This window comes from Saccostrea echinata, unplaced genomic scaffold, assembly GCF_033153115.1.
Source record: "Saccostrea echinata isolate AGI-Se365-2 ecotype Australia unplaced genomic scaffold, CSIRO_AGI_Sech_v1 ptg000003l, whole genome shotgun sequence".
Lineage (NCBI taxonomy): Eukaryota > Metazoa > Mollusca > Bivalvia > Ostreida > Ostreidae > Saccostrea > Saccostrea echinata.
Genome location: NW_026889752.1, coordinates 2269283 through 2295639, shown reverse-complemented (window position 1 = coordinate 2295639; position 26357 = coordinate 2269283). Strand labels below are relative to the sequence as shown.

Genomic DNA, 26357 nt, shown 5'->3' with positions numbered 1-26357 from the left:
TAATGACCCATTCTTACAAAATTTATGACCCTTAAACTTTTAAAATTCTCAAAGAAATCACATACTGCATTCGAGACTTTATGGCCTTAAAAATTAATGATGCACTGTTTTGCACCTTTTTTATTACTTTGCTTGTAAGGGATCACCATTTCAAACAGCTTAAGGATGTTGTGGTATAGACAAGTTATTCCAGAAAACAAAAGCAACAGTGTGATATATTTTTGTGTCATTTCTACCCATTGTTATATTCACATTCTTGGACTTACACATTTTTTAAAACTTGCATGTAAGCAGGGACATTTCTTTCACCCTGCTACATTTTTACATTTTCCCCCTAGTTTTTAGGTTTTTGTTTGGATTATGAGTTATAGGGATTTTCACCATATTTAAACATCCCAATTTGAATGTTCTGTCCTTTTCAATAGAAAAAAATTAAATATTGGAAAAAAAAATCTTGTAATAAATAGCTGGGAAAAAAAAACAGATTTGGTACATTTTAAGTGGGTCAGTAAGCAACTGCAAACAAACAATATTTTTTAAAAGCTTATAAACACCATTTTAATTAACTTCATATACAATATGTAATAGTCAATATTCTATCATTGTGATACAAGAACTTTGCTGAAAGAGGTAGTCAGATTTGTTTATACTTAGCATATACTCAAACTTCATACTCAAACTGGCACTAATTTATACATTCATACATGCATGTTAAAACTTTATCATTTTAAATTTTGCAATAATCTATCTTGGTATTTATACATGAATTACTTATTCAAGAAATAGTATTTAATATAAACAATAGATACTATTATATGTACATTTAACTATTTTTTTTACCCTTAATGTCAGGTATAAAGTTAAGCGATTCTTCATATCATGGCAGCTATTTACACTGACTGTAGGCCCCTATCACAAAATTAAGAAAAAAAGATTATAAAAGAGGGAAGGAAGGAAACAAACAACAAATGTTTGATTAATATATTTGCCCCCCCCCCCTTCCCCCTAGTGTGGGATAATAAAAAGAGAACAGCTTTCAATTTACATTAAATTTACATGCAGAATGTTTGAAATGATAGTGAAAGCAACAGTAAGCAACAGCAACATCATCTAAACTGTAAGAGGCAAACATAATACTTAGTTTGATCACTATCAGACGTAATTTACTTCTTGAAGGAGCTACCTGACTGTATACTAATCTCAGCGAGATTGGTAGGGACTAAAAATTTTGGTCTGGTGTCCCTACGAATCTCAGTACAGTGTCACACTAAGTGATTCGGGTTTTCTTGTCCCGACTTCGACCGCTTGTTTCAAACCCGAATCACCTTGTGTGAGACTGTACTGAGATTCATAGGGACACCAGACCAAAATTTTTAGTCCCTACGAATCTCGCTGAGATTACCTGTATACTAAATTTAATGTCTGTCATGCAAAGGGTTCTCAAGATATCGAGCAGTCAATATTCTCCTATGTCCAGTTTGACCGCAATGTGACCACATAAGCAATATACGGGTCATCTACTACTCTGTGGAAACCAGTGTATCAAGTCCAGGGTTCTCAAGATATTGAGCTTCCAATAACTTCCTTTGTCAGTTTGACCCTTGCCTTTTGACCTTGTGACCAAAAATCGATAGGATTCATCTACTCCTTTAAGGGAACTTATGTACCGAGTTTGATGTCTCAAGCAAATGGTTCTTGAGATAATGAACAGACAACATCTTCCTACGTCATGTTTGACCTTCGACCTCAAAATCAGTTTGGGTCATCTACTTTCCATTTTTCAAAGGCACGTAAAATGAAAAATATTCAACAAGATGTCTGTGACTATATTTGTTTCGTTTTTTTCCTGATTATCAAAGATGCATTTTAAAGTGAATGTTGACTTATAATGAACACGGGAAATGCAATTGTTGTTAGCCTGGGGTATCTTCATCTGAGGGGTCTGGATCTCTAATGATGTTAAGATTTATCGAAATTCATAGAACAAAAAAATCGAATATAAAGCTCCCCTCCCCTTTTCGAAACATGGATTCCCTAGTTAGAAAGATTTTTAGCTCACCTCGACAAAGTCGAGATGAGCTTATGCTATACCGTCGGCGTTAGCGTCGGCGTCCCAGGTTAAAGTTTTAGGAGCAAGTCCATTCCCAAGTAACTATAAGCCCTACCTGGACCAAACTTGCATGGATGATGCATCTAGGCCTAGGGATGGACACTACCACACTTGTTTCGGATGCTGGATCTGACCTAGATTTTCCAGATGAGTGACCAGATTAAAGTTTTTGGAGCAAGTCCATTCCCAAGTAACTATAAGCCCTACCTGGACCAAACTTGCATGTATGATGCATCTTGGACACTACCACACTTGCTTCGGATGCTGGATCTGACCTAGATTTTCCAGATGAGTGACCAGGTTAAAGTTTTTGGAGCAAGTCCATTCCCAAGTAACTATAAGCCCTACCTGGACCAAACTTGCATGGATGATGCATCTTGGACACTACCACACTTGCTTCGGATGCTGGATCTGACCTAGAATTACCAGATGAGTGACCAGGTTAAAGTTTTTTGAGCAGGTCCATTCCCAAGTAACTATAAGCCCTACCTGAACCAAACTTGCATGGATGATGCAACTAGGGATGGACACTACCACACTTGCTTCGGATGCTGAATCTAGATTTTCCAGATGAGTGAATTTTAGCCATATTTTAATCAAATTAGCATGGATGATGTGTCTTAGGATGGACACTTTCAGACTTGTTTTGGATTCTGAATCTGACCAACATTTTCCAAATGAGTGACCAGAGTAATTTTTTTGGAGTAGCTATATAATATTATGGCATGTTATGATTAAACATGCATGGATTGTGCATCTAAGGATGAAAACTTCCAGACTTGCTTTGGATGTTGGAACTGACCAAAATTTTCTTGTTTAGTAAACAGGTTAAAAGTTTTTTGAGCAGGTCTATTTTCAAGTATCTATAAGTCCTTCTTAAACCAAACTTGTATGGATATTGATCTTGGGATGAACACTAACTAGAAAAAATATGATGTGAGATTTGCCTTACTTATAGATACAACTTTCGTCGAGGTGAGCTTCGTAATCTTTGATTACCTATGTTTCTTTTATGTAATAAATGAAGGAAAGCGGCCTGTATATGAGAAGTCCCCCCCCCCCCCCCCTTTCCGATTTTTTTTTTTTTTTTTTTTTTTTTTTTTTTTTTTGTGCCTCTCGGAAAGAAAATATTCTGAACGGTCAACCGCACCCTCCCACCCACCCTTTCCCCCGTTCTGAAATTTCTGGTTCCGCCACTGAATGCTGACCATTAGAAATTCAACATTTCAAAGTAACTAAGAATTAAGGTTTGCTTTAGGAGAAAAGCTCATATAATGCATGCATGTACAAGTTATAAATTTTCATCTAGATTTATTATTCTGAATTCTGAAGATGAGTGAACAATTTTTTAACGTTATACATTCCTGAAGATTTTTTTTTTTTTGGGGGGGGGGGTCTGTTTTGAGGATTTGAAATTTAGAATTCTGAATATAAATATTAAAATTTTGAATCTCTAAATCATTCTCTTAGACAAAAATTTTACATCCTGATAGAAAAATACAGGTAACGTTAAGATTTTTTTTTTAAATTAAAAACCATGATACTTATAATTCCTTTAATGTCGTTATGTAAATTAATTTTATATTTACTGGACCGTAAACTTATTATACTCTGCTTATTCGGCGAGCTTTATACTCATAAGCCTATGATCATCCTTGGCATATTATGTGTAAATATACACATGTATACGTATACACTGAACTGATGTATTAGCTTATCCTGCTGTATAGACGCAGATACAAAGGCAAAATATACTCAGTTCTGACAACATATTTGCACCTAGTCAGGGGCATGTGCATGTTTACTCATATTGTGTTCTAAATGGTTCATCTATATGGTGTTTCTTAAAAAACTCGATCCTTTCTAAAAGGCGTTATAACACCAATGAAGGCGTAATAACGCGAAAAAAGGCGTAGTTACGCCTTTCGAAAAGGCGTTATTACGTCTTTTAAAAAGGCGTTATTACGCCTTTATAAAAGGCGTTATTATGCCCTTTCAAAAGGCGCTAAATATTACGCGCTTTCAAAAGGCGTTATTACGCCTTTTCAAAAGGCGTTACAACGCTTTTTTTTTTTTTTTTTTTTTTCAAAAGGCGTTATTACGCCTTTCAAAAAGGCATTTTTTCTCCCTTTACAAAGGTGTTTATTATAACGCCTTTAACAAAGGCGTTTATAGCTTCTAGATAAGACGTTAATGACCTTTTGGGGTTTTGAATCGCCGTTTATGACAAGCCCGTATTTTTGAAAAGGGGGGAGGGCAACCTGACGAAAAATTTACAAGCAAAAATAACATTAATTAAAAAAAAATTGTTTTAAAAAAACCTCATAAACAAAAACTAAACTGCCTAAAATCGAAAATCCTATTTCGTGAAATTCATGTTCCGAGAGTCAGCATTTCAGCCCCCGCGGTTGGGCTAAGTTAGTCATATATTGAAAATAAAAGCCTTAATATCGTCTCTTGAATAGGCGCAATACCGGCTTTTTGAAAGGCATGATAATGCCTTTTGAAAATGCATAATAATGCTCTTTGGAAATATAAGTTCTTCGAGGCTTGACATTTTTTTTTCACTTTTACCCCCTTTCTTTTCCACTTAAAAATTAAAGATACTACGTGAATGAAACATAGTGTACATTTGCTAGGATTCTATTCATAAACACCACTTGAAATTTATAATATTTTATTATTTGATTATTTCGATGTACCAAATTGACAATGATTAAGATAATTATATATTTTCAAAACAAGGTCATTCATCACTCGTATGTAATATGTATATAAAACGTACATATGATAGGAAAAACTTTGTGATAAGGAAATTTTTCAAATACTCAACAAACGGAAAGCAGGTTTCCTTAAATAACTGTAGGGGAATTGAACGTCTATTTATAGATTGAAAATTATCAGCAGGAATATAATGGACACACGACAGTAAAAAATCAGAAGGTTCGTAAAATATAATTTGCATTAATTATACATGTTCTGTTTCCTTTTTTATTAGTCTAATATCTTGTATAGCCACTTGTACTTTTCCCAATTCAAAAATGAAAATTAGATTCAATATAATGTTTACGTCATTGGATCTACTTTCACTTTTACGAGTACTGACAAATTATGTGTATGTCAACATTTTAAAATCATACATCATGTCGAACCAGTTCTATTGTTATATATATATATATATATAACGAAGTATTCAAAATCACAAAAAATCTTAATAATTAAATCATTATACATATATATGTTCAGTAAAAAATTTGGATATATTATATCATGACTATGCTCAGCTAGATACTAAATTAATCCTGTATACTCCAATTATCCATGTAATATGTATACAAATATATAGCGTGCATGTATACCATACATATTCAGATTGATCACTGACAATTGTGGACAAGAATTTATTTTTACTTCACTAAAAATTATATATACATGTACGTCGAAGGAAACATCGTAAAAATTACAAATTAAGCTAGCTTAATTACTGACTAGTCAAAAATGAATCAAGGCACAACTGGTAAATTTCATTCCTATTTACGGTAGTTACTGAAAGTTAAACACTTAATATTCTTTTGACTTAGATATTTTCAAAGTACATATGTATATATACATTTAACCTATTAATTAGATGAAAGATCAAAAATGAACTTTATATACAAAAATCATATATAACATGTATGTCATATTGCTTTAATTTACAAATTTACAAATTTAATTTACAGATTGTCTCAAGAAAATTTTCAAGTAAAAATTTTCATTTTTAGTAAAAATGCATTTACATATACATACTTTTACGTATACTGTTGTAGAACCTTGCGACATCGTTTTCAGGTTTTTATTGATCTCGGGTGATAATTTTTTATAAAGCAGAAGTTAGATCTCATTTCATCTGTTGAAAGAAGGTGGATCAAAAGTATTTCCAGATATGGAGGCATTGATAGAGCAGGTATGATGAAACTGTTTCTTTCAAACTTTTAGGAAGATCGAGGGTATAAGATCTAGAAACAAAGAAAAGATAGCAATTCTTGATGGCCAGGGAGAGAGAGAGAGAGAGAAAGAGAGTAATTATTGATGAAGCAAGACACTTTAAAATTCGATATAGAAATTATACATTTGCATAAATTTTTTTAAACATGATAAATAATCTTCCAGAAATGTATGCATTTTTCAGTTGAAGAGCGTGAATGAGAAAATGGATATAGTACAAAAAGAAAACATGTTCATCACTAAGAGACTAAATAGAGAGGAAGAGTTGAGGTAGACCATGTTCATATAATTTAGTTCTGCACATGTTTTGAAATAAAATAAAAGAGATGCTTAGGAAATTAATGATCTGGATAGAAATGTCTACTTTACATATCATAGACGCTTATTTAATAATCTTACACGGCAATAGTCATAATTATGCACTAATCACCTTAGTTTCACTGCTTTATTGTATTTTGTTGCAACTGTTTTGTGTTTGTAATCAAATTGGTATACAGTTATGCAAATGTTTTGTTTATTTTACAGGAAAACATCTGAAATCGATGACAATAAATTAGGTAAGATATTTAGGCATGTTTTTCTTCCTCCATCGATGACACCTGATCCCACTCTTATGTTTCTGGGGATCCGTGTTTGTTATATGTCCTCAATTTGTAATGTTTGGATGACAAGCTTGATTACCGACTTAATCTTCACATTTTATTGTCTTCACACTTCGTTGATACACTTTTAAGATCATGAAAAAAGAATTGGACAACTGAAGTGAAAAAAAAAAACTTGGCGAAAAATTTTGAAATAGAAATCGTGAAATAAAACCGTACACCTATTAACAATAAAACTGCCCTATTAGAATTGTTTTATTCTCTTTAGACAAGCTTTTAGCACAGGTGCTGGAATTGTCCGAGACAGATTCCAGACAGAACAAAGAAATCTCGGAGTTAATCACAGAAATTCTGACAACGAACGAAAAAATCTCCGAACTGAACCAGGCTATTGCTCAAGTCAAGGATATAGGTACAATGCAAGCTTTAGGGAATTCTGAAGTTCATCAACATACCACTGGAGTTGATGACCAACAGAGAGAAGAAAGCAGAACTGAAGTTGATGTAAATCAATCTGATGATTTAAGTAAAGTAGTACATGATGAACAACCAACAGCATTACCTGGAGTTGGAGATATATCAAGAAAACTTTCTTTAGAAGTATTAGAAGATAAAACCGATGAAGAATTGAATACAAGTGATGAAAAGACTGATGATCTTGACGTCAGAGGAACCGTTGATGAACATGATTCTGCTGAAGAATCGAAATCTGAAGCTTCGATAGTGGAAACCTGCCATTCTGAACAAAATGGACCAGTGGAGACTATGCAGGCAAAAGCTGAAAACGAACACAGTTTGTCAAGAAGTAATGTTGAGCATACTTCCGTCGTATTTGAAGATGAGAAGCATATATCTGAATCGCCGAAGCCTTCAGCGGAGGATAATAACAAAGAATCTGAACAACATATCAAAGAAAATGGTACTTCGTTTCAAAGATCAGCTGCCATGGAGGAGATGCTGACCAAAACGGAGACGACACGGAAACTGAAAAGGAGGCAAACACGGCCTGACTTTGACAACAGACTTGTTGTCATGACCGAGGAATCGCAGAATGTGGTAACTGAGGAATCGCAAAATGTTGAACAAAAGTTAGACAGGAAGACAGGGTCTCCTTCTTTAGAAGGTACATATTTGTTCAACATCAAAATCTAGCACAATGAGGTGTGCACATAACTTTTTTTTGTAACTAGACCTGTTACTTTTATCGATAGTTTATCGATACGATTTTTTTTACTTGATTTTCTTTATGTACCTTGAGGCCTGTACAATCAAAATTTGCTTTATAGGTCAAATATGAATTACTTTCAGACTTTAAGATGTCCTTGGTAAAGGCAAGACGAGTTGACACAGACCACTGGTTGGAAGAGGCAAGATTAGCAGGAAGGAAACGTAATACAAATTATGCTATCTTTTTTGCTCAGTGCATTTATAGATTCAAAATTGTTAACATGGTTTTCAACAATGGATAGAAAATTTTAGTGCAGATTAAGTCAGTATAAGGATGGTTTTTATACTCTAACTATCTACGAAAAGTATTTTCTGTAGCAATTTTCCTGAAGCACAAGAGAGTTCTGTCGCAAAGAAAGAGGGCGTACAAGGCGAGGACATTCCCCCGCTCTAAGACAATATATTTCTCAATTTTCAAAGTCCACAGAAAAGTTATATTTTCATAAATTATGTTGTCAGTATTGTCATCCTCAACACATTTGATTCATTTTTTCTATTGAATAACTAACTGATTGATAATTGTTACTTTAAGTGGAAAGTTAAGCATATTTGGTAGAAAATGGGCATATTGGAAGCATAAAAATAATATTTGAATATGAATGGGTCAAGTCTCCATTCTACATTATCGTTTAAATAACGAAAAAGTAAATGTAAAATTTATTTTATGATTTAAATAAAATGGAGTCTGAACCCATGAAAATCGAACATTTCTGAAAAAAATATGTGTTTCAACAAATTCGTTTATTTAAAGCACAATGACACACATCATTGACAAGAAGACCTCGTAGTGGTTAACGCGTTCAGTCTTACGCCTAACATTTAGCTTTGGAGAGAGTTCGAATCTTGTATGATCTTCATGCATACCTTTAAGACATAAGTGAAAAATAAAATTATTTATTAATAAGTTATTCAATAAAATAAAGGAGGCAAATATATAAAAGATGATATTGACAATACAATTTTTGAAAAATTAAAATTTTTCATGAACTTTTAGAATTGAGAATTTTATGCGGGGGATTGTCCTCACTTTGTACGCCTCCATTCTTTGTTTTTTTTACTCTGAAAATAACCTTTATTTGTTTATTTTGACATAAAAATGACATTCTGTGAAAATATCATTTTATTCAATGGACATTTTTGCTGTTGAAAATAGATCGAAAAATTAATTTTCACTCCGTTTGTATATCCATAAAACCGTTAAATAATTATCTTCAAATCAAAATACTCATGCTATTAGATGCTGACTCAATACATCAACATGGGAGTGGATTTGATACTGTATTCATTCTGGATACATCTGCCAGCATGGAGGGTGATGGTATTAAACAACTTAAAGGCGCAGTTAGGGACATATTAAATGGTATTAAAACATTTGCTGTTTCGTGCCAGAATTTCAGTTTTAAAAATATTTTCATTTTACTAAATCATTTCAATTGGAACAATTATTACTAAGAATATTGCATACACCAGAAGTTACCTCCATATCTTATATCGAAACGTGTCTGTCTTGTTGAAGCGTCCGATTTGTAAGCCTATAATAAATTGCTGTATTTTTAGAAAATGCTTTAGTATTTCTTTAGTATATGATCATAGAAAAATTATTACTTAAGATAAACAATACAAATTAGTATAATAATATATTCTTATGCATATATATACATTGTGAGTACACTTTTTTACTGATAAAAAAAAATCATATTTGTTGTAGAATACCAAAGATTTCCTGCATTAGATCAAAATGTGGCTGTTATCACATTTGGAAAAGAAAATAAATTTCGTTGCTATTATTCTAACCGCTACTACGAGATCAAGCAATCTGTTGGTTAGTATACTTCATCTATTTTACGAACTTTAATGTATATTATTTTCTTTGTTGAGTAACGCAAAAAAATCATTTCCACAACCAATCGCTTTAGTAAATGACATGGAACCTTTTATTCTTTCAGACGAATTAACTTGTGGTGGTTCGTCTCCAATGGGAGCAGGTCTCTTGCTTTCATTAGGCGCACGAGGTAAAATTTATTTGGTAGTTTTATATCAATACATCTAATAATGTGCTGATGTAATGTCTCATTAAAATGCTAAATATTTTAAAACTGGTTTTTAGTTGGAATTAGCAAAGTTGGGAAGTGGCACATTAGGCCAAATATTATTCTCATTTCGGATGGCAGGGCGACAGATGAACATTACCCTGACGGTCCAGAGGACCCAGATATATACGATAGAAGAAGAGTATGTTGTTTTTGGATTATTTATTTAAAAAAAAATACCAGATGAATTATACAAGTTTCATTGTTGAAAATATATATAGAATTGTAGCATATTGAAATATGTGCTACATCGTATCTGTATCTTGAATTTGAATTAATATCACCAAATAGAAAGCATATCACCAGTCCACTGGAAAAAGTTATGATTAATTTGAAAACAGTTTGAGATACAATATATCAAAAGACATTTGAAAATTTTTGTTTGTAATATATACTCTAACAATTTAAGGGCGATAATCTCAACACACCAAGTCCGCTCAATTTTAGCATCTTCAACAAATTAATCTTATGTTTAGCTGATAATAGGACATTTCTGAATAATGGCATTGAGCTTATAAGTTCCAAATGTGACAGTGTTTTGACAGGTCATGCATCAGTAATCAATATATAAGTCAACAATTATAACGACTAACATGTGACTGGGTTATATAATATATATATATATATATATATATATATATATATATATATATATATATATATATATATATATATATATATATATATATATATATATATATATATAATTTTATTCACAAAAAGTGAATTGGATTGGGCAGCAGGCATAGCCTATTTTAGCCCTCTCCCCACAGCAAGGTCAAGGTAAATACACTGTATAACATTAATTAATCAAACATTATTAAAAAATGCAAGGAAAAAGAAGGGAAAAAAACGATGAAGTACCGGTTTGGAAATATTGACAAAAGTTATATATACATTTACATGACAGTGTTCAAATAAAACGTTTTGTTGCTGCTACATAGGCATGTACTGCTTCAAAACTTCGGATATTAGTATTGAGTCCATGATCAGGACTACCATATAATAATAATTCTAGTTAATTTGAAACATTTTTGTTGTCACAAATTTTATTGTTTCTATTCTAGATAAAATAAGACTGTGTTTGTTCCCATAATTTATTTGAATAAAAAATATTGGAGGAAAAACTTTTAAAATTAATTCATGTGTTAGACGTAATTACAGTGCAAAAATGTCATACTAAATGCGCTGTAGCGCCAAAAGAAGCGCATTGACCCCCATTTTTTGTTTTGATTTTTAATTAAGCCATCTGTGTAGATTCTAAAAATATACTTGATAAAAAATTTTCATTACTTTTGATATCTGGATCCAACCTCCTTAAAAACAATTTTCAATATGTGAAACCATAAATTATGTGGTAAAATTGATTCATTTTGTCTCTTGCAGACACTTTTAGAATTAACGAATATTGTTGAGCACCTTGCGCATAGAGAGCTTTCAATTAAATGTGTACCTGTTGGGGACCCAGATATGGTATGTTTGTATATTTCCTTTGCACCACTAAAACTGTAAATTAAATACAGATGCTACTATTGTATTCTTTGTTTAGTTGTATTAAATTCAATCAAAAAGTATTATATTATGAGCCCGGTGGCAAAATAATTTATCTAAAAAAGAAAAAGAATGGACATTTTTTTTTTTTTTGCACGATATAAGAAAACCCAAATGTGACATACATGAACTGTCATTTAAATAATTTTAACATGCATGTTTTAAATAAAGTTACTTTATCTTTCTTTTATATCATGTTTCTAGTCTGTATTTGAAATGATATCTGGGCTTTCGATTGGAGGAAAAATCGTCCATCTGCATGAGGCCAGAAAGCTTGGGAGGTTTCCACACAACGTTGTAAGTTCGTGCTTTTAGCCAAAGTATAAAATTCATTTTGCAACATTTGATTTTTTTAATCCTGATCAAATGCTATAATCCACTTGAATCATATATCAATGGCTACAATTTTAAGCAATTTGAGCTGTCATGTAGATATGGGCCTCAAGAGTAACCTGATGTGTCACTTTTCTCATAAAGAAGAACAATAAAATGAATGAAACCCTTCACTGTAACATCAGATTGATTTCAAAATTTTAATCCACTGTTTGATCTCTAGACCATGATTTTAATAATACTGAACGTTACCTGTATTAGAAATAACCGATGGCTCTGCCAAAAACTAGAATCTTAATTTTTTCCAGCTTATTACATTGTAAAACTTGATTAACCTATAGTAACTCCACCCAAAGTAGCAGTGAGGATCTTGATTTGAATGAAATTGTCATGGTAAATTTAAAATAAGGATTTTTGTATATAATCCATTCAAATAACTGTATGAAATATATGGAGATAACGAACAGTATTCCAGCTCAAAAGTCCATTAAACATTACAAAATAGGAGCAGAGCAAACACGGACCTTCAAAACAACAGAGGTGGGATCAGGTGCCATGGAGGAGTGAGCATTCCCTGCCGACCGGTCACACCCGCCATGTGCTCCTTGTCATGATCGGGAAATAACGGAAAAATCCGTCGACAATTCAGTGTGTAAATTATGGCCTAACAATTAGTATGAAAAACGTCAGTCAGCATTTGACTCGATGATATATTGTATACTTTGACGAGGTCATTGTATCGACCATAGAACTTACGAAATGATGACTTTAAACGAGACTGCTGATATTCTTGTTTCATCAACTTGTGTGTCAATAATTTACCTCGTTTTAGAAATTGTACATACGTACGGTAGAGCATGCATTTGCGTATTGAATTAACTGAGAGATATAAACCCCGTATGCAGGTGATGTAGGTATATTGCTGCATTAGTAAGGGGAGATGACGATTGAAAAGTTAAAGTCATCACGTTTATAATAAAGCTTGGTTGTTAAATTGCCATTAACGTCTTTTTCAAGTAAAATATCCAAATATGAAACAGATGTGTCAGATTCTGTATTTGAAACAATAACTCCTTTTCGTAATTCCATTATATCCCTTGGAACCATAGTTTGAAAAAAAAAATAATCTACACACAATCAGAAAGTTGTAATGCATAATTATTCTTTCCTTTCCCAATTGTAATTGAGAGGAGGAAGATTTTCTCATGATCCCACACTATGCACTTATACACACGAACATGTGCTCACCCTAATGCAGTGAAAAAAAAAACCAACAGAATAACATATCTGAGTTCGTGGCAAATTATCCTAAATCATTTGGTGGACATGTATTTTATTCCTTTCGGAAGAATGTCGTAAAACAAAGACAAACAGCAATTTTGTTTTTGTGCTCATGTATAACTTCAGTTGAAGGATATCTTTGAATATGTAATATGCATTTTTGTTCAATAGGTGTGTGTTAAACCTTAATTTTATAAGCAGAAACCTTCTTTCTATCATTCTATTAAAACAATGCATAAATTAATTGCTTTCCAGAGAATTGCTGGAAGGTTGCAGGATGCCTTAAGGAACCCCAAAGAGATGGACAAACCGACATTTGAAGCAATTTTACCTAATATAGTGACGACACCAACAGAATTCACTCAAGATGACATGGTTTGTTGTTTACATAACTACATGTATAAGTAAGAAAATTTTAAAATCAGACCGAAATGAAGAATGTTGAAATAAATGCTGATTTAAAAGGGGATTTGATATTACTTGGCTTATTTTTAAAGCCGGGAGTTTTATATATTAATATCGTGAGCCTTGTAAACCATAATGAGCATGATCGACCCTACATAAGTAACTTTCTAAGTTCCAATAAATAAAAAGGTTTCGTATTATGAAGTTGAGTTACATTTTGGAATACATATACCAGGATGATATATATGAGATGGTTACTGGATCTTCAGAAGAATTTAAGCCAGTAATCGATAAAGAAGAAGAAGAAAAAGATGATGAATGTCAAGAGAGGGACTCCAACATGCCTCACATCGGCACCAGAGTACGGCGTGGTCCGGACTGGATATGGAATGAACAGGATAGTCGTCGTCCAGGCACAGTGACAGGGCACCCTAAAGATGGTAAACTCATATGTTTTCTTCTTTTACAAAGATTGTTTCCATCTTGATATGAAGAAATCCTTTGTGTAATTTTTTTCGTCTCATTAAATGGCATGCAATTATTTTTTTTAAATTCCTAAGCATATTTGACAAATAATTAATAAAATGTACATATAATAAACGAATGTTGATGTGTTCTTTATTATTTTTTTTTTACTGTACGATGTCTGATACACAGCTGGTTGGATTTCCGTGGAATGGGATACAGGAGGGAATTATAGGTACAGATACGGTGCTGATGGATGTTATGATGTCGTGGTGTGTGATGACCCTCGGGTACTGCATGATGAGATGATAGCGGTGGGCTGCTTGGTATCTAGAGGTTATTATGAAACCTTATCATTTTTAGACACATGAGACTTATTTCTGGCGCTAATGATTAAATTTTCTCTAACAATGAAGATTTGTATGCTTGTTTGTTGTTTGTTCCTTTCAATTAGAAGATTAATTATTAATATTTTTTATATATTTTTTCTAAAATCGATTCAAATAAATTTGTCATCTAACTATTAAATTTTTGTAGTGTCATAGACATTTTTAGCAATCCTAATTTAGGCTTGCATAATCTTGCAATGATTTCATTTATAAAAGTTTGTTATATAGCTATTTTTTTTTTGATAGTTTAATTTGAGTTTAGATTCAATTTAGTATTTCTATAATGAAAAAAGAAAGCATGAGGAAAAGAAAATATATAACATTTGTGTCTTTTTAGGTCACCTGAGTCACTCAGGTGACCTATTGCTATCTCTTTTCGTCCGTCGTCGTGCGTCCTCCGTCGGTCGTAAACTTTTGAACATTTTCAGCTTCTTCTCTGAAACCAGCAAACCAATTTCAACCAATTTTGGCATATAGCATCTATGGGTGAAGGGGAACAAAAATTGTGAAATTCGTGGCCCCTGCCCCCCTGGGGCCTGAGGGGTGGGGCCAAAACCATCAAAATTAATGCAATCTTTAAAAATCTTCTTCTTTACTCCTGGACATCAAGCAGTCAAACTGTTGGCATGATTGTAATAAGCATTGAGCCCTGTACCAAAATTGTGAAATTCATGGCCCCAGGGTCAGGGGTTCTGGTGCTAGGGCGGGGCCATATAGATCATATAGTGAAAGTGCATTATATCTTCGAAAATCTTCTTCTCTACTCCTGGGTATTATTGAAACAAATTGAATACATAGTTATGATAAGCAAGAGTGACTCTACCAAAATTGTGAAATTCATAGCCCCAGGGTCAGGGGTTCTGGTGCTAGGGTGGGGCTATATAGATCATATAGTAAAAGTGCATTATTTCTTTAAAAAATCTTCTTCTCTACTCCTGGGTATTATTTAAACAAATTGAATACATAGTTATGATAAGCAAGGGTGACTCTACCAAAATTGTGAAATTCATGACCCGAGGGTCAGGGGTTCTGGTGCTAGGGCGGGGCTATATAAATCATATAGTGAAAGTGCATTATTTCTTTGAAAATCTTCTTCTCTTTTCCTGGGTATTATTTAAACAAATACATGGTTATGATAAGCAAGGATGCCTCTTCCAAAATTGTGAATTTCATGACCCCTGGATCAGAGGTTCTGATATTAAGGGGGGGGGGGGGGCTCTATTTATTGTATAGTGAAAATGCATTAATGCTTTAAAAATCTTCTCTGCACCTGGACATATCAGAGGCAAAAAGAGTAATAGCTTTAATAAGGAAGAGTGTTTTTACCAGATTTTTGAACATCAGAACCATTTGATCAAGTGTTCTGGTCCAGGCCAGGGCTCTATTAAGGAGGTTGGGGGTCAACAAATTAACCATCAGATATAACTTAATTTTTTGATATGATATCTTAAGCTGTCAACTATCATTTGGCAAACAAAAATTTCATGCATTTTAGTTTTAAAATTTGATCATTTTTGTGTATCTTTATATGGAGCTCTTCTTCTAAAGGAGATCAATATAGTCTGAAAATGGCCACAACCACCCAGCCCTCTTAATTTGTATTCTACTGAGAGAAGTTATTCCCCTTTGCCATTTACTTGTGATAATTAATCACTGTTAATAATGTACTTGAAAGGTTAATAGAATAAGAGAATTATGCAAGAATTTTTATTGTATAATACAAAAAGTACTTTCATAGTTTTAATGATCAGGTAGACTTGTAAGTAACAGATAAATAAAAATGAGACAAAAATAACTTGTCTTATTTAATGTTCATCAAAGACCAAGAGAGGCCAATGTAAGAAATTTCAACAAGGAATTAAAAGAGTACAGAAGCACTGATTATAAGTTTGTTTATGTACTGTCTGGTGAGAGTGATAAATGGGGAACAGATTAGAACGTAATTTATGTACTGTTAATGAACACTAGACTAATTATTTTGTTGATCCTGATCAACCTATTTTTCTTGCTTTTGGGCAACAAAGCTTCACCTTTCAGTTCATTTTATACTCTATGGATCCTCTAAATTGTTGTATTATACTCAGGTGACCGTTAAGGCCCTTGGGCCTCTTGTTTTTTGTAGGAATTGACTGGGAATGGGGAGACCAAGATGGAGGCCCGGGCTGTGTAGGATCTGTTTATCGTGTCAATGACAGTGCAATTATTCACGTAGGTATTTAGAGAGCTTAGTTGATTTTGCCAAGGAACTAATCAGTGTATTTAGCATGTTATCTAATAGCAGCAGCACAACTGCAAAGCCCATATTGATAAAAAAGTCTGGTTAAATATTGAGTATAAGTACCCCAGTAACAAAATGAATTAGCCCCATTTGCATTAGTATTTACTTTCTCTATTTGCATTAGTATTTACTCAGTTGTTTGAATTATAGATAAGGTTTTTTGCTCCTGCATCATATTTGCTTCCATAAATCATAAACTAATGCACTGTACATTGCAAAAAATACATGTATCTAGAGATGGATGTTCTTTTATCAATTTAATGATAAAGGATAACAATGGAATACAGTACTACCAATCCATTAATTGCATTATGTTCCAATCGGTTAACAAGTTAATCCTATCAAAAGATATGCCTGTACATGCATGTAGGTTTTGTTTTCTCAAGTATAAGGTCTATTCAAATCAACAAATATAACTAATGATATAAGAAAAAACATCAGTACATGTAATACTCTTTTTATGCTAAACAGAACACTATATGAATTTTATTTTAAATTTAAAACATTTAAACATGCTATCAGGGAATAAAACATTCATTGAATCAGATGTCACATATTTGCTCTGCATTGTCACCATCCTCAGAATAAAAGATCAGTTTACATTTCTAAGTGAAAATCTAATTTGATTGACAATGCATAGAATAGACGGCATAAGATAAGCATTAAAAGCAGTTACACAATAACATTTGCAGTCCCCAACACTGGTTTAAGTATTTTTCACTCATTATTAATGAAAAGAAGGCTGGGCACTGACACACGGTATAAACAGAAATTAGCATTTCACAAAATGACCAAATGAGTTTTAAATTATTTTATTTATCAAACTGTGATTAAATTTGCATATATTTTAATGTTTCCGACTAAGTGAGTACAGATTTTGTAACCTATTACCTTTGTTCCAACCGAGTAATCAGTTAACTGCTTAGCAGTGGCCATCCCTAGATCAAACAGAAAGAACATTTATTTAATGCATCTTGTCACAATCAATATTGATACGAAAGCAATATTTATACAAAAGATAAATGTACAGCTTCATTTATTTTTTTCAAAGGTACGTTGGCCAAATGGTAACAAAAGTAATTATCGTTTTGGATTTGACGGAAAATTTGATGTTCAACTTTGGTGAGATATATAATGATATCGTTTTATGCATGATTATTCATTATGTAGTTATCTAAATATGTGATTAGGTATAAGGTTTTAGTTGTAGGATAAGAAAAACAGTATAACATAGATTGGATGCAGTACGAAAAATATTTTCAATCAAGTTTTGTTTATCAGTGATCCATTCTCTTCGGAAGTGAAAGAAGCTTTAAAACGTCAGAATATGATGTCTTCCGCAAGTAGTCAAATGATGAACCCACCTACACCGTCCAAAGCGACAACAAATATAGGTAATTCCTGTTGTTATAGAAGTGAAGCTAGAAAAGATCAATTTTAGATGAATTAAAGTGCACATTATTGTTATTTCTTACATAAGCAATATTAAATTTGAAATCGACTGTGATTAAAATTGTCTAGACCCGAAAAAAGGCAAAGATATAGAAAAGCAACATGAAGCTGAAGAAGATAAAATGTCCCCTGAAGACTTGAAACATGCTAGTACTTCTTTTAACATTATGGATATGGCACCCCCAGTAAAACATTCCGTTTGGTCGGATTTTGATTTTCCTGCTGATATCTCCAACAGTCCTTCAAATATGAGAAACAGACAAAAACCTGCTGCCAGGGTAACCACCACAAAAGTCAGAAACTCTAACAATCAAGGTAAAAAGAAAATAAGACGAAAGACTACTGTTCAGAATAATGCAAGTTATGCTAAAAAATTAATCGCAGGTAAATATGTCATATTCATATAAGTATCAGAGTTACCCCCAAAAATTAAATACACGTTGATGTACAAGATAAAGGTACAGGTTCTGTTTAATTTTCCTTTCAGGGGGAAAAGAAAAGTCAAATGATCAACAGCAATCACATTCGCACGATAGATCACTGAAAAATAGTAGTGATTCAAAGGATGTTCAAAATGCAGGTCCATCAATGGAAGGTGCTTGGCAAATAGAATACAAAGAAAGTGCTCATGCAGAACCAGATGTTCAAACTGTAGACACTGTTAATAATCAGTTTGTTAAAAATCAGTCTGCAGTGTCAAGTAATTCAGTCTCTCTATACAATCATGCACCTGCAGAATACGAGAAAAGCACAAATCAAGTAAAACCTACCGACACTATCGATGAAAATAAACCAAGCTCAATATCTCCTTCAAAACGTTTGGAAGATCAACACACAGGAGAGCAACAGAGGAGTAATAGAAATAGCTATTCAAGCGTTCCGGATGAAGTCTCTGACACAACGTGCTGGGAGTGGAAAGATGCATTTGGACAGTGGAATATGTATCCCGAGGAAGTACAAGATAAATTGCGGAAAAACATCCTGAAAAATCCGAAATCAACAGTGCTAATATCTCTAGACAATTCACAGTAAGATAATTTTAAAACATAAAGTACCCATTATACTTTTCAGTATTCATGGTCCCATGTAAATGGATTATTACAAATATTACTACAACTATTATTATTATTATTTTCAACACCTTAAAAATATGTAAAATATATATAACGTATTTTGCAAATTGAATTTAATTTGCAGCAGCATCAACATTTGATAAGGGGTTTTATCATTTGCTAAAATTATGCAATCTATTGATTATTTTTTCGGTCATATTACATACATTGGGCAACCTCTTTTGTGGTTACTTTTGTATTTCATGAAGGTAAAGGAAGATAACAGTCTTTTATAACATTTTTTTGTTTGCGTTTTATTCTTGGAAACTTTATTTCTAATAATATTTTAAATACAAATATATTTTTTCACCAATGCGTAACGAATATTATCTTTCATTGCATCAAATGTGTTTGCTCTGCTTCAGATTTGTATTGTTTTAATGGACTTTGAGCTTGAATACTGTTCGTTATCTCCATATCTCATGCAATTTGGAATCTTGCAATTGATTCTTGCAGATTTTTTGCTATCATACTTGATGAATATCAAATACTATTTTCATATCAAATATGATTTTATTTTCAGTTTCAGAGTTGTACTATCTAAGGGAAAACATATTAACACAGAAACCAGGGAAACTTCAGAAATAAGAAAATTTGGTAATTACATATGCATTAAAAATACATAAATAGCATTTAAAAAAATTTGTTTCCCTGAAAAAAAAGTTTTTCAGGAAACCAAGATTAATTTTCAAATTAACGACACAAATATTAACATTTTCTACTCAATCTTTTTTTTTAATCTGATAATTTTCAATCTCCAGGAGAACGTTTCTAAAAAAGAATTTCTTATATTGTATATTGAAGTAAATATTTTTGTGCGAAAACGAACTTATGAAGTACATGAGGATAGTAAAATACTTGATTAAAAAATTGATTGAGAGAAATATTGACGGTTTAATTTTCACATGAACATTTAATTCTATTATACTTATGTTTATCTATCTATCTATCTATCTATCTATCTATCTATCTATTCTCCAAAATATATAATAAATTATATAATTATCACAGTCTCCAGCAATAAATATTTGAATAAAGAAAAAAACGACAACACAAGTTGTAATGATAATTATGGGATATCGTACAATAATATCGGAATTTTTCTCGTTTACATTTTAGCTGACTGAATTTTTTTTTCAGATCCTTATCAAGTGAAATGACAAAGGAAAACCAGGATATTTGACAAAATGAAATTTCCCCCCTGCCAGTTGTTCAAAGTAAAATTAACTGATCATAAATCTAATTTGATTGTAACATTTACAGTGACTTACTGATATTTAATTATGAACGTATTAAGTTTAGGTAATTTATTCTCGCATTTCAGCTTTGAATTTGACCAGAGCTAGGAATAAATTTTGTGAACATTTCAATTTTTGTCTTTTATATACATGTATTAAGAACGTTTGTCTTGTTACTTTAACAATCCTATTATCATAACTTATTTATTTACCAGTTTGTACTATGTGACATCGTTAGGATGTACAATGATTATAATTCCTTTTATTTATTTCCTTTAATGGAGTATGATCTAATATAATACCAAATTATTATAGGTTATTGATAAAGGTGATTGCGATATGCCATACATATATGAACAAATATCTTAAAATTATCATATCATTAGTACCTTAGAAGAATGTCTTTAGACATCACATATACTCCGTGAAGAATATACAAGTTTTTTTCATTGAGGTTACAACATTTAGTGACATTGTTAATGTTATTAACATTCCCTATTTTACTAATAATATTCATTAACAATATTTAATGATAAGTATTATATGCTCTGATAACTTGAACTCAATTGCAAAAAATTTAATTTAATGAGAGTAATGCAACTGCATGCATTGTGTCATAGTATTTATATGTTCTGGTTTAGATGCGCATTGTGTCTTATTATAAAATCCAATTATCATTCAAATCTAGATATTTGTATTTTCGTCCGGAATTAAGAGATTGACAAGTTACTAGTCTTTATACAGCAAAGAAACTTCCTTTCTTTTAACATGAACTTTCTTTTTTAAGAATTGTTCAATATTTTTAAGTATCTCGATATTCATTAGAAGCAAATCTTTTTGACTCCAACAGCCTTTGATTCTTATTAATGTACTGAGAACTCTTGTCATACTTAGTAATAAAAACAATTTTTTGCATGTGCGATATGCCCGACATAAAAATAATTGTATCAGATTGTAGTTAGTTGCCTGCCTAGAATAATAAGCAATTCTGTATCGCTTCTTTAAATGCTACACATTTCAATTGTCAAAGTAATGTTTGAGGAATCCACATTGTAATTCAAAAATTGCTCCCTTATCTTGCGCTATGGAAATCCATATTCAACTTGCATGTGAAAATGTTTATCAAATTACATAACATACATACACATTGCCATACCTGCGTATGTACAATATGTATCCACTGGTGCAGCTAATTTACAAAAAATGTACAAGTGCAATTCAGCTAGCAGAGACCTTAACTCCTATTTCTTTCTTTTTCTTTTTGGAATATTCATTAATGTAAATTTACATGTATAGTAAAATTGAAGAGCACTGTTGGCGCAAAAGTGACATGTGATCAGAAAACTATTTTAAAAATAATTCGGAGAGCAGGAGCTTAAACATTTAGCAAGTTTAATTGAATGGTAGCTCATCCATAAAATTTGAATTCCCCCCAAAAAAGTAAAAGGCAGTTTTTGACTGCTTACATATTGTCTTTAGTCAAGGTGATTTGAAGTTTACATATATTGATAGTTCTATGATTTTCTCCTTATGAATCTTGTGCAATTTCTTATTTTCAGGAAAGATCCTACTCTTGGAAGACATAAGTATATTATGAACGCATCCTGTTGATATTGTTCTCCACTCATTTTCAACTTTTTTATTTAAAAATATTATTAAGCAAAACGAAATTCTAATACACTTACAAGTACTTTCGTATTCCTTATAATTTAACGATGACCGCAGCTATGTTAAGGCAGTTAGAAGCATTAAATTGCATTCAAAACATAATTATCATTACATTTCCAGCTGGGTTTTGATTTCAATATGTAGGCTATGACCATAAATACAGACGATTTGAACAGAGGAGTCGCCTATTGTTGCGATATCACGTGACAGTCATGATCAGTTATATTTTTTATACATTTCACATAAATTGCTTCGACTCAATGCTGTATACAATTCTTAATTAAATTCTGTTGCACAAACAAATTATTTTATCCTAGGTCACCTGAAAATTGCTTGGGACGAACCACAATATTATAAGTGTAGTTTAAACCTTCCCACATATTATTTTGGACGCTTCCGTGTTTATATCAACACAAAGAGATTTCATTTCCATCTTAAGGAAGATACAACGTTCTCCTTGGATGAATTTCACTAAATATTTGAAGAAGATCTTCAATTTATTTGCATAGCCTGTTATATATACACATGCATTCTACCTCCAACCACCTGCAAACGAAAGCAGTGCAATATCGTATTGAATACACGTAATTTTAAACCAGAAAAAAATGAGGGAAACAAATTAATATTAAATAATAATAATAAACCATCGGGCTTAAAATTAGTCAAGACAGTTAAATTTTACAAACGTTTTCATAGTTTACATTTGGCTTTAAGGTAAGGCACTTTATGGCACTCTTCCCTTCAGGACAGATCAAGTTTGTAGTGACTTGACGTCAGATTCTAGTAGTTCAGAGAAGTAAATGCATTGGATATAGTGTGATATTTTACAGGGAACCTTAACCTTAATAAATACAATTTATTTCCATTCCGGGGTAGTGATAAGAAAATTTTGCAGTTTTTTTTTTCTATCAAATATATATACGTAAATATATAGCAAGATAAATTTGAGAAATTTTGCAAATTTTACTGTTGATTTATATTCAAAATTCTTTTATGACATTTAGGATAAGGGGTTATGAGGAGTAAGCATTGCCGATGGACCCGTCACACCCACCGTAAACCCTTCGTATCGATCAGGCAAACGAATAAATCCGTTAAATGCAATTGACTAGCAATGAGTATAAAATTCAAACCAACGATAGATAACGACCATAGAATTTGCGAAATATTAACTTAGGTGGACACTGTTGATATCTCCGTAATATCAGGGGATATATTAGTAACTTCTGGATTTTTAGTTTGATCATACACAGAAAATGCTCCTGTGTAGCAAATCTATTTGGAGACATTTAATCCATACGCACATGATAGTAGTAATTTGAATTACTTGTATGTGTTTTTTTTTTCCAAATTGCTGATAAATAAATGATTTAATTAACAAATATGAATGAGATAGGTATATATAAAATTACCCCAAATTTATAAAAGGTAAGATTATTTATACTACATATTTGCATCTTTATTCCAAAACCTTACTAGATATCAAGTTTCCTGCTAGGATAAAGAGGATTAAAACTATATGACACTTTATATATTAGTAAAATAAAGCTGCAAATTGCCGACTACAAAAAAAGTTGAGATATGGTATTATACATTATATTATTTAATGTCTAGTGAACATACATACAAAAATAGGAACTTTGACGATGTGGAAACATTGTCATATTGGAAAAAGATTTTTAAAAAAATCGTCAAAGTCCCCACTCGCCATAGTTCTTGTCCTTGTTTAGGAGTAATGTGAGATACAAGTAAAGCTCCGAAGTTTCCAAAGGCAAATTGTCTAAAACCAGGAAATCGACAAACATTCAACATTAATACAAATAATAGCTTTTCAAAAAGCTTGCCTGCCTAAATCAATAAATATCTATAGAACGTATAAGCAAGAGAAGTGCTAAACGTTTCCGCCATCAAGGAGCGACATAGTTGCGATACTTCATTGCACAAGATGTACAATTGACTTTCTCAAATGTCATAACCAAAAATTACAGAATAACGAATATCTAAGACATTATTTGGTCATTTATTGTTAGCCAACTTGCTGACTAGTTACGTTGGGATAAAACTGCAAGTGTACTTGCGTATATTGAAACTCTGGGAAAAGCAGTTAGACGAGTCGTTCTAAAGAAATTCATATTTCTCTCTTACCAGAGGGTCCACCCCGACAAAACTCACTTGCGATGATGGTCTTACCATATATTATGAATAAGTTTAAAACACATCATTATGTACAGTTTTTGAAATTGTTTACAGCTTTAATTTCTCGATTTCTTATTTCTTCCATAATAACGTGCTTTTTATGAAATGAAAATCAGTACAGATCATACTGTCTTCTTCATTTTGTCGATTCTATACTTAGAACCTTACGTGAGTGAAGTCCATTCCTCTACGGGTATTGGCCTACACACTTGTCGATACATTAAAAGGAAACCCTTCAGGCGCAGATCCAGTCTGAAAAAAATTCCAATTCAAAATTTTCTTGACAAGCAAAAAAAAAAAAAAAAGAAAAGTAAAGTAAAGTCCCTTCCCAAAAGTTAAAAATACTTATTTCGTGGTGATGGAAGTGGGGGTTCACGTGTTCTGGAGAGGGGGGGGGGGGTCCTAAAGCCTTTTTTATTTGCTTCAGTATATTTTTTAATGGCTTTGCAAATCCCAGGTGGGGGGGTGGGGTCTGGTAAGGTCCATTCAAATAATACAAATTGGAAGCAGAGCAAACACTGAAATGCACAAACATCAGAAATGGGATCAGGTGCCATGGAGGAGTGGGCATCCCCTGCCGACTGGTCACACCCGCCATGTATACGTACTCCTTGTCATGATCGGGAAAAACGGAAATATCCGTAGACATTTCAGTGTGTAAATAATGGCCTAACAATTAGTAGGAAAAACTCGGTCAGCATTTAACTTAATGATAGGTTGTATTTGCCGACAAGGTCATTGTTTCCACCATAAAACTTGCAAAATGATGACATCAAACGAGACTGTTGATATCCTTGTTTCATCAACTTGTTTGTCAATAGCTTGCTTCGTTTTAGAAATTGTTCATATGAAGAGCGTGCTCTTGCTTATCGGATCAACTGAGAGACATAAACCCCATATGCAGGTGATATATTGCTACATAAGTAAGGGAAGCTGAAGTCATCAGGTTTAACTTAAAGCTTTGTTGTTAATTTACCATTAACGCCTTTTTCTAGTAAAATATTCAAATATGAAACAGATCTGTCAGACTATGTTGTATCTTTTATTTTAAGTTCACTATATCCACTATCAATTACCTACATCCACTATTCAGATTTTCTAATCCTTTATCAAATCAGTGCCTTCGTACATAACACACGTTTAAATGTAAAAGTAAGTCATCGACTGTAAAAGTTAGCGCTTCTCGAAAAAAGTTCAGTATGTACCTAAAAATAAACATTTCACTTCCTCTTTTTAAATATGGCTTTCACACGTTGGGTGTGTTTCATATCACTAATCAGAGTAGGCTGTTTTTATGGTATGTATTTTTATTGACAGTATTTTTTTTTTATAATCATGAATTTGAGACTTTGTTTCATATATTTTCATAATGTATTAAGCTTAAACAAAGTGTGTTGTGGTATAAACATTTGCAATATCTAGCCTTCCTAATGTTACGAAAAATTGGGGATGAATAGAACATGAAATTTTAGGTTAACTGCCATTATAAAGAGATGAATTATGTTATTATCCACAGTATCATATGGTAGATCTTTGTAGAAATTGTATTTGTTTAAAAATTATTTAATGATCAGTTTAAGATTCCGTAAAAGTAACAAAATTGTTATTTTTACATTGTAAAAAATAGGAACAGTAAGTGCCTAGTATCACTAAGGCATACAAAATCGCTATATCGATCAATGAAAAAGAGTTAAATTTTCTCTTTTTTATTTTAAATTTACGATTGCCAAGATAAGCTGGATTTGAAATTGTTTATTTGTATTCCAATTTTTTGTATCTCTCTCATGCATTTATACTCTCCGTAATATTGTTCCGATTTTCAATTTAATGAAGGTAAACAAAAGGACAACCAAAGTAAAAAGTAAGAAACAGAAAATACAATGTATATATGGAGGTATTTTTGTTATGAGGCATGATGCTGATATTTTCACTGGTGCTTAGCACTTGTGAAAATATAAAAAAAGAATCCCATG

General features: G+C 32.2%; 1 protein-coding gene across 1 annotated transcript; it reads left to right on the top strand.

Annotated features, from left to right (window-relative positions):
* Positions 1 to 5997: 5997 nt before the first annotated feature.
* On the top strand, positions 5998 to 20636 carry LOC133178656 (uncharacterized). Its single transcript, XM_061313379.1, has 21 exons — positions 5998 to 6056; positions 6282 to 6367; positions 6623 to 6654; positions 6968 to 7822; positions 8008 to 8088; positions 9164 to 9286; positions 9635 to 9748; positions 9873 to 9938; positions 10034 to 10158; positions 11403 to 11489; positions 11772 to 11864; positions 13437 to 13556; positions 13822 to 14026; positions 14244 to 14387; positions 16563 to 16648; positions 17770 to 17840; positions 18000 to 18112; positions 18240 to 18485; positions 18658 to 19198; positions 19806 to 19879; positions 20423 to 20636. Exons 1-21 carry the CDS (start codon positions 6036 to 6038, stop codon positions 20440 to 20442), a joined length of 3303 nt encoding a protein of 1100 aa, XP_061169363.1. The 5' UTR covers positions 5998 to 6035; the 3' UTR covers positions 20443 to 20636.
* The last annotated feature ends 5721 nt before the right edge of the window (positions 20637 to 26357 follow it).

Excerpts from the sequence above, each read along its gene's own strand:
- LOC133178656 (XM_061313379.1), top strand. The coding sequence starts at position 6,036 with ATGGAGGCATTGATAGAGCAG. Across the intron at positions 6,368-6,622 it reads AATAGAGAGGAAGAGTTGAG|GAAAACATCTGAAATCGATG; the intron begins GTAGACCATGTT and ends TTTATTTTACAG. Across the intron at positions 17,841-17,999 it reads AAATTTGATGTTCAACTTTG|TGATCCATTCTCTTCGGAAG; the intron begins GTGAGATATATA and ends TTTGTTTATCAG.